This window comes from Akebia trifoliata, chromosome 8 (assembly GCF_017979445.1).
Source record: "Akebia trifoliata isolate Shusen 1 chromosome 8, ASM1797944v1, whole genome shotgun sequence".
Classification (NCBI taxonomy): Eukaryota; Viridiplantae; Streptophyta; class Magnoliopsida; order Ranunculales; family Lardizabalaceae; genus Akebia; species Akebia trifoliata.
In genome coordinates this window covers 39,460,196-39,475,933 of record NC_141382.1, presented here as the reverse complement: position 1 = coordinate 39,475,933, position 15,738 = coordinate 39,460,196, and the positions used below count along the sequence as shown (strand labels likewise).

The 15,738-nt window shown below is 35.8% G+C and overlaps 1 protein-coding gene across 1 annotated transcript; it reads left to right on the top strand.

The window, feature by feature from the left end:
* Positions 1-320: 320 nt before the first annotated feature.
* Positions 321-15,052, top strand: LOC147396781 (serine/threonine protein phosphatase 2A regulatory subunit B''beta-like). Its single transcript, XM_086451939.1, has 13 exons — positions 321-1,014; positions 6,161-6,406; positions 6,561-6,666; positions 6,779-6,878; positions 7,408-7,513; positions 7,713-7,803; positions 10,231-10,372; positions 10,734-10,881; positions 10,998-11,107; positions 12,743-12,899; positions 13,004-13,129; positions 13,251-13,401; positions 14,597-15,052. The coding sequence occupies exons 1-12, from the start codon at positions 865-867 to the stop codon at positions 13,389-13,391; spliced, it is 1,623 nt and encodes a 540-aa protein (XP_086308065.1). The 5' UTR covers positions 321-864; the 3' UTR covers positions 13,392-13,401; positions 14,597-15,052.
* Positions 15,053-15,738: the final 686 nt, after the last annotated feature.

Genomic DNA, 15,738 nt, shown 5'->3' with positions numbered 1-15,738 from the left:
AGTCGTAAAAAGGATCGTCTTGCTCAAATGAATTACCAGATCATCAATCCAACAGACCAACACCATAGCACTCTAACTTTCATAAAAAGGTTTAAATTAAAAAAAATTTCTTTTACTTTTATCTTGACCCAATGATGTGAAAAATAATTGGTTTTTTGAATTTCTTTTTAGGGTTTTTTTTTTTTTTTCAAAGTCTATGGACAAAGACCCTTAGTAAGGCTAGTTAGGACTCATTGAATAACGAGGCTTTGGGGGGTGTGTGTGGCTAAAATGCGCTGGACGGTTTACTTGCCCGTGACAGTCTTAATGTTCGCCTACCGCGTGTATACACGTACACGTAGGTGTGTTTTTAGGCAATTTGTTTTTTCAGTCTCTCTCTCCAGGGTTTCGAGGTTCGAATCTCTACTAAAGTGGAAAAAAAAACCTGTGAAATCGCATCTGATCTCTGAATAAATCGCAGTCGATACATCTCTCTCTGTCTGTCTTAATCTGTGTTCGACTTCGAGCCGAGAATTGAGAGCTCGATTTTGAAGCGGCTTCGGAGGAGAAGAAAAGGATGATATTTCTGTGATCATTTAGGTTTTTTTTTTCCTAGTCCAGATTGGGAAATTTTGTGTTTCTGTGATTTTTTTTAATTTATTTATTTATCATTTTCTGGTTTGAATTAGAGGATGCAGGGTTGGAATGATGAATTTTAATGGTGGCGAATTAGCTTTAATAAGTGGTGTGAATTTTGATTGAAGACATTGATATCTAGGGTTTTCTGTGTTATATTTATTGATTTGGAGAATTAGGTTTCGATTATCTTGTAGTCTGGGTTGGTGAGTGGTGATTCGTTGAGATAGTGAATTTGGTGGAGAGGAGATGGATGTTGAAGTCGTAGGGGATGTGGTATCTTTGGATCCAGAATTGTTGCAGATTCCAGAGGTGTCTCCTTTGGCGCTTAAATCGAACCCTTACATTGCCGAAGAGTTGTTCTCGCAGTGGCTTTCACTTCCAGAGACCAGTCGACTGGTACTTTTTCTTGGAATCCTTTTATCTATTAAATATATTTTCCATTCATACTCGTTGTTTTTTTATTTTAAATGCAATGTTTTTTAGCAAATTTGGTTTTTGATTCTTGTTCTTATTCCTTAGGTCGATTGTTTTTTTCCTCATTTGATTATAATAATTGGCAACATGATATCCTGATGTTAGAAGAAAATAAAATAAAAAGAAGAAAGTTCATTGCACTGGTGATATATTAATGGTATCTTTTGAAAGATTCACTTGCATGGTTTTAAAACTGGTTTTGACGTCTCGTCTTGTCCATGAACGAGACCAAGTCATCCGATTTGTTCGATTCGTCTCGTTCAACAATGAGAAAATGGATTGTGTTTTCAAATAAGACCATGGTTTGAGATGACTTGTCGATCCGTCTTGTTGGTGGACGATACCGAGACAAATTGGACGAGTTGTCTCGGTATCGGACGAGATTTAAAACCATGCTTACTTGACATCTTGGCCCGGTTATTTAAAGGCTTTTGTCTTCAACCTCTTTGGCTGCCAAAAGTTGAGAGCTGCTATCGGCAACCCGACTTTTACTTATTACACCCTAGTTAAAAAATAAAGAAAAAAAGTGAATGGTTGATAATTAGTAAAAGTTGGGTGCCCATAGATGCTATCTCGTTTTTTTGCTAGATTTCTATCTTTTGGGTTTAGGATTTTATATGAGCTGAATCATAATTGTAAAAAAAAAAATACTGAAATTGTTTGAACGAGTGTTACAATATTTTGTAACATTGAGATTATAATTTGAGCCAAACCTTTGTAATGGTTGAAGAGTGTTTTAATCTTTAATTAGGGTGTGATAAATCTATATTATAAAACACAATTGAGTTGGAATGGTTGTGTGTGAAACAAACGTCTAATCTACTACAACCATCATCTACATCTACAGTTTTGTGGGTTAAATCTCCCCTCAAACTATAGTGTCATGGGATCCACTTTATTTCCTTTATTCTTCACGTCCTTTAATTTAATATATTTTCTCTTCTACCCTTTTAATCCACTTTATTATTTTTCATCTTTTACCTCTTTAATCTCAATTTGTTTAATAATGCTATTCCAACCCTATTTTTTTTTCACTTTTACCCCTTCAACCTGAAAGAGGTTGCCCCCTCTAATTTTTTTATATTTTCTCTTTTACCCCTTTAATCCACTTTATTGTTTTTCATCTCTTACCTCTTTAAGTCTCAATTTTTTTTAATAATACCCCTTCCATTAAACTATAGCTTCTTGTGACCCACTTTATTTTATTTATTCTTCACCTCCCCTAACTTTACTATACTTCCTCTTTTACCTCTTTAATCTCAATTTTTTTATAATAATACTCCTCCAAATTTTTTTGCTTTTACCCCCTTAACCCAAGAGAGGATGCCTACGGCATGGGTGAACTTTAGTAATTTAATAAATTGGGTTATAATAAGTAAAAGTTGGATTGCCATTAGCAGCTCTCTACTAAAAGCTAGTCTAGAATTGAGAAATATTTTTTACCCACTTGACCTGAGATCTCAAAGTGACCCCCCCCTCCTCTCTTCTTCCAATAATAAAGAAGAAATAAATATATCATTAGCTTAATGCTGATAGCAAATTAGCCCAAAAGGAGTTGAGTGTCACTTAAATCTCAAACACATATGCGGGTATTAGCTCTCTAGACAATCTATGGTCCAATGGGAAAGAATCAATACTATATCACCAGTTTCCTTCTTGTCAAATGCCAAGTACTAAGCACTTTTTTCTTTATTTTTTTTCTTAATGAACATTCATGGGGAATACAGATGTTAAATTTTCATATCAGTTTGAATAGGGGCCCAAGTTAGGGTGAATTTTTTTTTTTTATTATAAAAAAAATCTATTTTAGTAGTGGAGACAATGACATGAGCGTATTTTGCAATGAAGTGTGGTCACCTAAGTGGACCTTTTAACTTTCAAAAACTCTACCATGAAGGATGTTTCTTAGTTCAGTTACATTAGTGGTTTGTTCATTGAATTGGTTTCTGATAAGCACAATTGAAGTTCTTTAGAAAGGAAAAACCTTTAATAAGACTTGGAGAAAACCTCGTGTAGGGCATGTGGTGGTTAGAAGCCACCATACTATTGTCAAACAAATGCAGAACAAATTCTTTATAATGTACACAGATTGAAATTCACTTCTGTAAAGAAGTGTTCCCTAGCTATTTGGATCTGAATAAGATGAGATGTGCTTATCTGGAAGTCAATAATGGTTCATTGGATAAATGCTTGAAACAATGTTCAGTTATTCAAATTTTTGGTCTTGCAATATACTGGTTTCCTGCATGTGTCCATATAGTCTTTGGCCTTACGTGTGACGCACAATTTGCTAGTCGGGGTAATTGTGTTAGGTTCCTTAAATAGAACGGTGGAACAAACTAACAAACTAACAAATAGTGCTCAACGTCAACATCTGTGCCTTATCCCAAGTACCAGGGTCAGCAACATTCATATTTTTCTCCTTTTTAGATTGGTCTTCTTGGTCTCTTTTGCTGTAGCTCATTGGTTTTAATGAATTTATGCTTATCAAATAAAAAAGAAAAAGAAAAAGAAAAAGAAAAGAAACATTCATATGTGTAAAACTTATTCATGTTTTGAATGCTACAGATATAATTAACTGGATCCATGTGGTTTAAGATTAAAATTGTTCCATTGGAGTAAAAAGTATGTGTAAACATAGTTTTCCTCATGGAAGTAACCTGAAATATGGGTCATACAATCATGGTATTATAGTGCTTGTCAGTTCTACTAGGAGGTTTGGAGAGGAGAAGAAGTTTGTGGTGAAGTGTTATATTAGCGAAATATGGGGAGAAAAAGTTTGGTTGTGAGAGTGGGAAGACAAAGTCTAGCTATGGTTGCAGTGTGTGGATGGGGATTCTAAAAGTGTTTTGTGAGTTCAATAAGGGAATTTTTTTTCAAGGTGTAGGAAGGTGATAGGGTAAGATTTTGGGAGGATAGGTGGTGTGACGGTTTATCTCTTTCTTTGCAGTATTCGTCTCTTTACATAACTTCTTTGAAGAAATTCTCAACGGTGCAAGACTGTTTGATTCCCAACGGACAAGATCTTTGGGACTTGGATTTTAGGAGAAATTTTAATGACTGAAAAATCAATGAGGTTGCATTACTTTTAGATCTCATTAACTCCTACCATTTTGTTGAGAACGAAAAGGATCGTAGAAAGTGGTGTAAGGACAAAAGGTTCATTGTTCGCTCCTTCCATGAAGTTCTTTTGCCCTTTTTTAATTTAGCTTTCTCAGAAGCTTCAATCTGGTCTTCTCTCTTCCCTTCCAAAATTGGTTTCTTCATTTGGACAGCTTCCCTTGGGAGAATGTTAACTCTTGACAATCTGATTAAATGCGTTCTTTCTACTCCAAATTTTTGTTTCCTTTGCAAAAAGAATGGGAAATCAGGGAATCATAATCTAATTCATTGCCCCTTCTCTGCTTGTACTTGGTCCTACTTTCTTTCTCCTTTCCAGATGGATTTGGTTTTTCTTTTGGAGGTTCTATCCTTGTTCCTTGGGTGGACTCGTACTGTATTTTTTTCCAATAGGAAGAGATACTTGTGGGCTATTCTTCCATTTGTTGTGTATTGGGAGCTTTGGAAAGAGAGGAATAGACGGGTGTTCTAGGGAGAGGAGAAGACTCCCCAAGAGGTGACTCTGGATATTCAGGGATTGCTGTTTTTTTAAGTGGGATTCTCTTTGTGGTGTTTACCTCGCTTGTGGGCTGGTTTTCTTGAGTGTTTTTTTGTATTTTTCTTTTCTTTTCTTTGTTTCTTTGCTTCTCTTGTATAGGGGTCACCTCGGCCTCTTGTTTTCTTCTTCTTTAATAAATATTATACTTATAAAAATAAAAAACTTATGCTTTCTGTGTTAGATCTACAACCTCGGTGTAATTAGCCACAATCAGTAGTTTCATCACTTATGATGTAATTACAGTGTTTTCATGTCTTAAAATATAAGTTCTCTCTGTGTTTCGCAAAATGGCAAAAGATTAGTTTTCAAATTAGGGAAGGGTAACTGGATCTGGTTTCTGGACAACTACCGCCGTCATATTTCTCCTTTAATGGAATAATTTTCAGATTTACATTCTATTTTATCTAAGAATTTTTTTTCGAATCAGAACTTCCGGAGGAATTCAATGATTGCCAAGTTGACTTGAGTCTATCTAGCCATGTTGACTGAATTTCAGCCACTCCAATCTCCATTTGAAATGAAGATTTTTGGGTTTGGTTGTGAATCGAGGGGGAGTTTTTTTAGTCAAGTCATTCTACCTCCTTAACCCAACTGCCAAGTTTGATTTTCCTACCACTGCTATTTGGAGCCACAAAACCCCCTTCCAAGGTGGGGATTTTTCATATTATTGGCTTCTTTGGATAGAATTTTGATTACTGATCACATTATTGCTCATGATGCTATCTGTGGGGATTTTTTTACTTCTTGCTCAAAGGCTTCATTGAATGTGTTGATCATCTTCTTATTCATTGCCTTTTAGCCCAGTCTATTTGGTTCCATTTCATATCTTTTTTTCATATTCATTAGCTTTTCCCGGGATCAATTCTATCTCTATTTCAAAGTTGGCAGTCCTCGGTCTTGGGTTTCAGAGGAAAGGATCTTACGTTGTTTGGACCCTTTGCCGTCTATTGGGGTATCAAGAAGAAGATGAATAGTCAAGTCTTTGAGGGGAAGTAACATCCCATTTCAGAGGTCATCATCAACATTCTTAGCCTAATCTTTTTTTTTTTTTGGGTGCAAGATTTTACTTATTTCAAGGGGTTGTACTTTTAGAATTTTATGTTTCGATGGGAATTGATTTGCAAGGATAGCATGTAATTCGCCATGCTTCTATGCTTTCCTGCGTGTTTGCTTCCCTTTTTCTTTTGTTGCCTTGTGTATGTGGTTTTTTTTTTTTTTTTTTTTTTGTACCCATGTAAGGTATACTCAGTCACCTTTGGTTTGTTATCTTTTTAATTTAATGAATTTTTTACCTTTACACAATTTAGTGTGTGTGTGTGTGTGTGTGCCATTTTACTTCTATTTTTTTCTGTTCTTTTGTTATTTTTTCACTATTATTTGAAATATCTCACTGTTTCAATATGCATGCAGGCAAAATCTTTGCTAGACGATGCAAAGGCAGGTACTCCCTTGAATGTCCCTGGTAATTCTTCTAGTGCAAATGCTGCTTCGAGCAATTCATTGCCTTCCATGTTTCCTGCTGGAAGTGCACCTCCACTTTCGCCGAGAAGCACATCTGGTTCTCCACGTATTATGAAACGACAAGGGATTGGCCCTTCATCCTTAGGTTCTCCACTAAGATTAGTTAGGAAGCCAGTACATGAAGTCATCCCCCAGGTTTGACTTCTGATTACATGTGTTAATATCTAGTGCACAAGACTTTTTATTGTTCTACTTGGGAATATTTATTTGTTCTTGTGCCCACAAGAATTGTATCCCATGAAATTGTATGTGGAGCAGGATTCTTAGATATCATTTTAAATGCTTTCAGTTCTACTTTCAAAATGGCCGTCCACCTCCAAATGAGCTGAAAGAGCAGTATTTAGCGAGGGTTGATAAACTTTTCTTTGGTCACTTGGATGGACTGCAAGTTCATGGTGAGACATCTATGTGTCTGTCTGAAATCTTTTGCTCGGTACATTATCAGTTTGGGTGGCTTTCTTCTTCATCTTCTGCTCCTCTCCTGATAAGTGATATTTGTAATTCCAGAATTTAAATCAGTAACAAAGGAAATTTGTAAGCTACCATCATTTTTCTCTGGCACTCTCTTCAGAAGAATTGATGTTGGTTGCACTGGGATAGTGACAAGGTATACATTTCATTTTTGTTATTGAAATTTAAAAAAACATCCATGAGATCGCTGAGAAAAAAAAACCATGGAGTTGCGCGTTTGCACTTTCTCAATATTTTCAATAAATAAAAAAAAATCCAGGATTTTTTTTCTATTGGTTTAATTTTTAATTGTTTCAATAGAAAATAACTCCTTTCAAAACTCTTTATCCTGTTATGTCACAGTGACATGATACTTTTAGGGTTTTTTCCGTGTTGGACATGCACAAGTGTACTGGTGAGATGTAAATTAGTTTTTTTGTTGTTGTCATTTTGTCGATGATAGAACTTCCCTTTTTATCATACAATATTGTGAGTCTCATTGGAGCTATTAGTTGCAGTAGAGCTGGATCTCCATTCAAATAAACTGCACTACAAAAGGGAAACAAAAAACTGAGAACTGTGTTGAGATTTAATGAATGAGTGATTTGAGCTTACTTTAAGAATTCTACCTTTGAGATATTGTTTCTTTGAGATGTGAATTGATTATGCATCTTCTGTGTTTGTAGGGATGCATTCGTTGATTACTGGGTCAATGGCAACATGTTGACAATGGATATAGCGACCCAAATATTTACTATTTTAAAGCAACCAGGTCGTAAATACCTAACTCAGGTCTGCCTTTTCACTTTTGGAAAATCTGTTATGCATGTATACTAGATATTTCCTTCTACATATAATCAGCATGGATCCATGTTTAATTTCACCGCTGGTAATAATCTTTCGTGTTGCAAAAATTTATTGTACGTCTGTTGATTCCTTACTTCATCTTCAGTTCCTTTGTATCTTTTAAACCTTTTCAACGTGGATGCAGGATGACTTTAAACCTGTTCTTCAAGAACTTTTGGCAACTCATCCGGGGTTGGAATTCTTACATAGCACACCCGAGTTTCAAGAAAGATATGGTATTTTCTCTTTCCGATCTGTGACGTAATGTGCTCTTAATCACTTTGCAATTTCTTATGCTGACCTGGCAAGGAGATGAAATTTCACTCTTAAGGAGATAAAACCAACTCACTTTTTGATGTTTTCCTAGGCAATTTAAACACTGACTACAATTTTCTTAGGAAATTCATTTTCTCATGACCAATTTTCCAAGGGTTTGATTTTCCTGAGAAAATGCATCCTGATAGATCATAGCTTGGGAATTTTCAGTTAGTAGAGTTTGCAACTTTTCATACCGATATCTCAACCTTTATCAGAAATTGGAACCTTATCATAGGGTCAAATTCAGTTATTGGGGCTTTTTTTTGGATACTTAAATCAGTTATTGAATTTTCTTTGCATCTTTATGGACGATGGACTTGAATATAACCAAAAAAGAAAAACGAAAAGAAATGGAAGGAATAATTTTGTATTATGTTCTTTGAGAATCTGAATCTCCATAAATTGCAAAAGCTCAAGAGTTGTAAAGGTTTACTATGGAAATGATTTTCTTATTGTTTGGATACGCCTTTTACTCTTTTAGTTAAAGTATCGATATGGATATGGCACTTATTTTGAAGTATATGGGGAACAAATTTCATAATTTTACACATCCAAGTGGATGAATAAAGAAACATGCGCGTAAAAAAAGGAACAAATATATGCTATCAAGTCTGTGGTGGTAATATACAACATAATAAGCGAAGAATCCGGGGAAGTTAGATATTTTCTTAGAAATGATGAGGAAAGTTCTTCCTTTTTACGTGTAAGGTCTTCAAGGTGTTGAAGGGTGTCTTTTTTGATGATTCCTTTGGGAGGTAGGTGTTGGTTTGCCTTATTTCTTTCTTGTAAGGGTATTGGTCTTTTTGTCCCTTTCCTTGAACTTATGTGTTGGTCATCTTGACCTCCTTTATTAATTTAATTCTTTTTACTTATCAATAAAAAAGACAAGGAAGGTTCCTCCAATTATCACGTGATGAATTGTGATCAAGTTTTTCTGTGAAGAAGTAGGTTGTGTGAGGGGTTAGAAATCTCAGTCCTGAATACGCTTTCTTTTGGAAATGGCTTTGGTGGTTCGGGGAGGAAACCTACAATTTTGGGAGAAGGGTGATAGTCTTGAAGTATGGGTGTAGAAATGCCCATTGAGATACTGGAGTATGTCACCTGTACGAGTGCTACGTGTAGATGAGCATATCAATTTTTTTTTCTTGAATTCAGTAAGGGCATATGATTCAGGTGCACAAAGGCTACATGGTCTTGATTTGGGAGGACCCTTGGTGCGGAGATGTGTCACAAGAAGGCATATTCGTCATATTCTCTCACTTAGATTGGAATGATTTTTTAATTTTTTTGGATAAGTTTGGAAGAATTTCTTGGTGATGGTCTGCTTCTGTTCAGATGGGGATGGCTATTTTGAGCTGGATTTCAGGAGGAATCTCAACGATTGAGCTAGTTTCCTTCCAATTGAGATTTTCTGGATATTGTCATTGGATGAGGATAAATGGGTATAGTAACCGAACTGGAATGAAGGTTTGAGGTTCTCAGTTCAATCTTTTTAATTAGTCTATCTCTACTCTCTGGTTTAATGGTGTGGGGTTTAAAGATTCCTTCGAGGGTACCTTCTTTTGCTTGGATTGTTGCTTAAGATTCTGCTTATAAATCATCGTTCACAAGAAGATCATAGTTACTTTCTGATTTGTGAAAGGGTAGCGGTGAGACTATGGACTTTCTCTTCATTGCATGGTGTTCTAGGAAGTTTGGAATTCTCTCTCTTCGTTTGATTTGTTGGGCCATGGCAATTACTATCTTGATTTTTATTTATTTTTGGAATTGGAAAAAATTTGCATTATCTTCTAGAAGGCATTTGGTTTGGAAATTGCTTCCTTTCGCGGTTTGTTGGGGGTTATGGAAGGAAAGGAATCACATGGTCTTTGAGAGTGAAGAGGCATAGGTTTGAGTGATTGTGCTTGCTATAACTGCTTTCATGTATGGTATTTGTTATATGGCATTTATAGATTATAAAGGACTTTTCTTTGAGGATTTTGTATTTAGGTGGGGGTCTATTGTATAAAATTCTATATAGACAGATAGTTCTTTTTTATAGTCTTTGGTAGGCCTTCTCCATCTCTTAGGCTTTCTTGTATCTTTTCTGATGCTTTCTTTGGTAGCTAGTGTAAATTTCTACGGGAAATGTTGTTGTTTGCCCCTTGTCAGGACATTTTTGAAGCGTAAAGATTTAAAAAAAATTATAATGAAAGCCCACAGTTCTTTCAAGACAGTTGCATAATGCTTAACTTTTTATTGTATGTATTTATTCGTTTGGTATACTTGTCATCATCATCATTATCTTGAGAAGTAACTTGCTGTCTCTGATAAAGCTAATTCAACCTAATGTTGCAATGGGCCAGCGGAAACTGTTATATACAGAATCTTTTACCACTTGAATAGGTCAGGAAATGGTTATCTCACTCTCCGAGAACTAAAACGTGGAAATCTTATTGCTGCAATGCAACATGCAGATGAGGAAGAGGATATTAACAAGGTCTTGAGGTATGTGTACAAGCTAAAAACTCTGAATGATGTCTTGGAGAAGAGTTCTCATTATTGTGGGTGTATGGGGCCACTTATTTTTGTACTTTTATATCTCATAATAGTTCTCCACTATACTAAGTGCTCATAAGAGATTTGACTGGCATGTTGTCGAGATTTCCCGATCCATGGTACAGTTTCTCTCACAAATAGAGGACTTTCTTACATTCTGCTTGTCATTTGATAATATACCTCCCCATCGCAATAGGAATTTTAAGTGCATTGCAAGGAATTATTTTGTCATGCATCACCATTGACGCCGATTTTCTGCAGTAAGATCAACTTGACGTAAATAATTGCTCTTAAATTTCTTTTTCTTCAGGTACTTCTCATATGAACACTTCTATGTGATATACTGCAAATTTTGGGAGCTGGATACTGATCATGATTTCTTGATCGATAAAGAAAACCTTATCAGATATAGTAACCATGCTCTTACCTACAGGATTGTTGATAGAATCTTTTCACAGGTTTGTCTTTATTATGTACTGTTCTTACTTTTCATTGTAGTGAATAAAGAAACCTAGTTAATACTTCATATTTGTTTTTTTTCCCTGATCATGTTTACGTTTTATTCCTATTTCAGATTCCAAGAAAGTTTACTAGCAAGGTTGAAGGGAAGATGAGTTATGAAGATTTTGTTCATTTCATTCTGTCAGAGGAGGATAAATCATCTGAGCCTAGTCTTGAATATTGGTATATATGTGCCCTTTCTGTGTGGTTGTGTTAATATTGCACTGCTGACCGCTAAATTGTGATGCTTTTGCTGTCATTGTTCAACTCTTGCTATGTTCATCATGAATGGGGATATTCATACTACTTTTGCCTTGGCTAGCTTCAACTAGCCACGGAACTAATAACAGCTGACAGCAATAACAGCTAATAACCGTAGGAATAAAAACAACCACTTCTCATTCATGAGCAGGAAGGGAAAGAAGAATTTTGCTTGTGGATAATATAAGGTCCTCACTTGTATCATGCATGGGATATTAGCAAATATATACCTCAAAACAAGAGGCGAGCATCCTGTGACTTTTAAGAGCAGATCAAGTTGCCCATGCAGCAAATATATACTTCAAAAAGAGACGAGCATCCTGTGACTTTTAAGAGCAGATCAAGTTGCCCATGCAGCAAATATATACTTCAAAAAGAGGCGAGCTTCCCATTACTTTTAAGAGAGGATCAATTAATAGCCACATTGACTCCTTTTTTCCCAAGAACGAACTTTTGATATGCAAGAATTGTACGACCATTTCTTGGGGATGTTTAATTACACGGGAAAAGTTAGAGCATCGATGTCTCCATTAAGAGATGTAAGAGAAAGATTGAAAATTAAAGTTGTATAAGAATTAGGTGGTGTAGATGGGATGCTCTATTTACGGTTCTATCTTTCTATTTAGCATTTGACTCATCTCCTTGATATGCTTATCCTACAGTTTTTGTTTGGAGTTCTGTAATCTCTTCAGAAATGCCCCCTAGTTTGGAATGCACCCTTGCATAAAATCTCAACTGCCAGTCATTAATTTTAAGGAGTTACCATTGATTTTTGTTCCATCTGCAAGGGTAATGGAGAGAATTTATTAATAATCTCTTGTTTCACTGCAATTTAATCAGGTCTGTTTATGGTTCTTTCTTCAATCAATCTGGAATTTGTTGGATTCTTCCAAGATCCATTTTAGAGCTTTGTAGTGGTTGTTACACCAAAATTTTCTCCTCTGGATGTGATTCTGAAGTTTCTTACTGTGCTATTTTATGGGGTCTTGGAAGGAAAAAAAATGAGGATTTGGAATGCAAGAAGGATGTTGATGACATCAACCTTGATATCAACGCACTTTGGTTTCGAAAGCCCAAATTACTCATGGAGTGTAAGGGGTTTATTTTGTTTTTTTGTTTTGAGGATTTTAGTTTCAGATAGGATTTCATTGTAAATGGAGTAGTACAGTTTCTTTTCTTGTTTTATTTATCCTTTGTAGGTCCCTTTCGATCTCAAAAGTTGTTGGAATCTAAATGGAGAAAATACATCCTTCAGATAAAAATTTATAAATGAGGAAAGTTGGATTTTGGATGTAGGACTACAACAATGTGAGATGAACCATTGTCATAATTGATTATATAGTCAATAATCAGTTATTGTTCTCATAATCGATTTGACAAACAATCCCTTAGAATCTACGTTCTTTTGTTTTTGCCAGACTTCGGTTTTCTTGGAGGAATGATACTTGGATAAAAAACGTATGGAGATTTTATTTTAAAATCTTCTTGTTGTCTATTACATTACAAATTTATATTCTATGTTGTACATTATTCATATAAGCGCATTATATGTTTCAGGTTCAAGTGTATAGATTTGGATGGGAATGGTGTGCTTACACTCAATGAAATGCAGTTCTTTTACGAGGAGCAGTTGCATCGCATGGAATGTATGACCCAAGAACGCGTGCTCTTTGAGGATATTTTGTGCCAAATGGTGGACATGATTGGACCAGAGGTTCTGCATTGTCATTTATTGATTGTCCTTTTGATTTTCCTCCATTTATCTTATCATCTAGAGACGATTTCACTGTTTGTTAACATTTACAAGTTTGCTTGCAGAGGGATTGCTATTTCACACTACCTGACTTAAAAGGCTGCAAACTTTCTGGAAATGTTTTCAATATCCTTTTCAATCTTAATAAGTTCGTCGCTTTTGAAACTCGGGATCCATTCCTTATTCGTCAGGTATACCTGCAACATTATACTTTTTTTGCACTGTTTGATCTGAAGATGGGGGAGTGGTTGTGTGATGCTATGATAGCGGGGAATGGGGACGATTGCCTTATTTGTGATTTGGTGTGAGCAGGAACGCGAGGATCCAACTTTGACAGAGTGGGATCGCTTTGCACATCGAGAGTATATTAGGCTTTCGATGGAAGAAGATGTCGAAGATGCCTCCAATGGTAGTGGCGAAGTTTGGGACGAATCACTTGAGGCTCCCTTTTGAATTCAATATGGTAAGTTGATCTTCCTTATTTGTACCATGGTGTTTAGTGGTACTGTGTTGTGCTCTTCTGTTAACAATGTTAACAAAGATTAAAGATCTTAGTCTTGTTCAACATGAATGAGATGTCTCAATTGACACAAACAGTTTTGATGCTTAATTGCGCCAAAATGTAATGCTGATGAAATAATACTACATAGCCGTGACTTAATTGTACTCTATCATGGTCAATGCTTAATTAACTAAACTAATTTTCTAGTATGAGATCTTACATATCCCTATAAGCCTTCTCAGTGAGACATTCCGACACAGAACCAACCATGATTGTAACCCAACCATTGTTATGTTGGCATGGGTATAATTTGTTAACAAATTTTGCTTTTGATACTGATACGTGAAAGCCCACACGAAGATTAGTCAAATATGTCTTTTAGTGAGAAAATCAGCCTACCTAATGTTTCTATCCTTTTGAAAGTGGATTTGAAGTTTTGAAAATCGGGGAAATCTATAACTGTCACCTATAAGTTCACATTTTATAGGTTTGGAATTTTAGAATGGGCCATTTCCCACAAGGGATATCGATCTCAATGACAAGGAGATTGTTCTCACCAAGAATCGTACCTCAACTCTGTGGGCCCACAAGGCATGCTAAATGGAGCCTCAAAATAACCCGACTCTGTGGGAAGGAAATACATACATGTTTAAGATTTGCAATGAATTGGTGAACAAAAAAAGTAGATGAGAGCAATATGATTCGTTTAGCAATCAGGAAGGGTTTCTAGTGATCACTTGGTAACAGACAATATTTTGGAAGAGGCATGATTTAGAAGTGAAACTGAAACAGATACTAACATAGTTTTAAATTTATCTTGATTGAGTTTTCTTAAAAGAATCAAGTGAGTTGCTGCAAACTTGTCCATCTACCTAAAAATACATCCTTAAGAGAACCTACTTTCCCAAGTTTCTAATTATTGTTCATGGTATTTGTTTCGATCATCGATGGCTTTGATTTTGATAAATTGAAGTTTGAAAGTGCAGTGTTTGGAGTTCCTATTTATTCATCTTTGGTAGATGTTACAATAGATATATTATTCTGCCCCATCTCCTGAAATGCCATTTGATCCCAATACAGAAAATTATGCTAGTTTGTAATATTCTTGTCCTTCCGTAGTTTGGCAATTAGGGTTCATTTCTGTTATCTGGCACAGGTGGCTAAAAAATGCTGTTGATGCTTACTTGAACCTGTTCATCAAACGGAGAAACAATAGTTGCACCGGGATACTTGAGCTTCATAGAAAAATTCAACCCCATGGGAGATAAATTTGGGGTTTGGTTGTATAAGATTCGAGTGGGCAACATTGTGGCCTTGGTGCAAGTGAAGTGAGCAGCCACGGTGGAGTCCTACAGTGGATGATTGTAGTTAGAACGCCAGATGCACCTCCTCAGCAAAGCAGGCACAGTTGATTTTGGTGATCATTGTCCAGGTAACAATAGTTTCTGATATTATTTATCAATTTATATCTTTTTTTTTTCTTTGTAAGAAAATCGGTTACATGTTTTGGCCGTTTCTTCTTCCCCTTTCTACAACTAACTGTTTAAATGTAGCCAGACATGTCTTTTAGCTTTAATGGCCCAAGTTTTCTTCATTTCTTGCTTGGATAGTACGTCTTTGTTCTTTATCTGTTGCTTTCTCTCGACTGTTTTTGTTTATTTTCTTTATTGGATTCATTAAAAAAGGGGGAAAAAAAAACTTATTTACTTGTATTTTGTCCATCTGTTCTTGCAATGCTGCACATTGATGTCCGAAGTTACACATGCTCATAGGACCTAATGAAGGGCTGGTTTTTGGTGAGTGTGATTTCACCATGAAAATTAGGATTGTCAACAGGTCGGGTCTGGAACTATAAAAATAGAAGGTTGGTTCCGATCCCAGAATCCAAACCTAGTATATTTAGGTTTCGATTCCCATTAATTTCTTTTTTGGTACTTAAAGAAGTTGGATCCAGAATCAGGATAACCAGTATTACGTGATATTGAATGCTACATGAACGTCAAACACGAAGGAGGAAAAACTAAATCCATGACATAAGACTCAGTAACAGTCAGAGGCCAGGTGGTTATACCAGATAGGGTGAATAACTTCAATTGAGGAATGCATTACATCTTCATTAGACTAAAACCAGTTTGTCTAGCAAAAAGGATAGAAAGAAGAAAAGAAACAAGAGAGAACTCCTACTTCAAAGACCCAATATTGTGGTCGTATTGAGTCATGTATCCAAACTGTTTGGCCTATGAACAACATAATCCATGGTCTCCTTGTCAAGGTATTTGATCTCCAATAGTGCGATCA

Bases quoted from the DNA above. Each gene is read 5' to 3' on its own strand.
- LOC147396781 (XM_086451939.1), top strand. From the start codon at position 865: ATGGATGTTGAAGTCGTAGGGGATGTGGTATCTTTGGATCCAGAATTG. The intron at 7,804-10,230 runs GTATTTTCTCTT...GCAATGGGCCAG, and splicing joins CGAGTTTCAAGAAAGATATG to CGGAAACTGTTATATACAGA. The intron at 12,900-13,003 runs GTTCTGCATTGT...GTTTGCTTGCAG, and splicing joins TGGACATGATTGGACCAGAG to AGGGATTGCTATTTCACACT.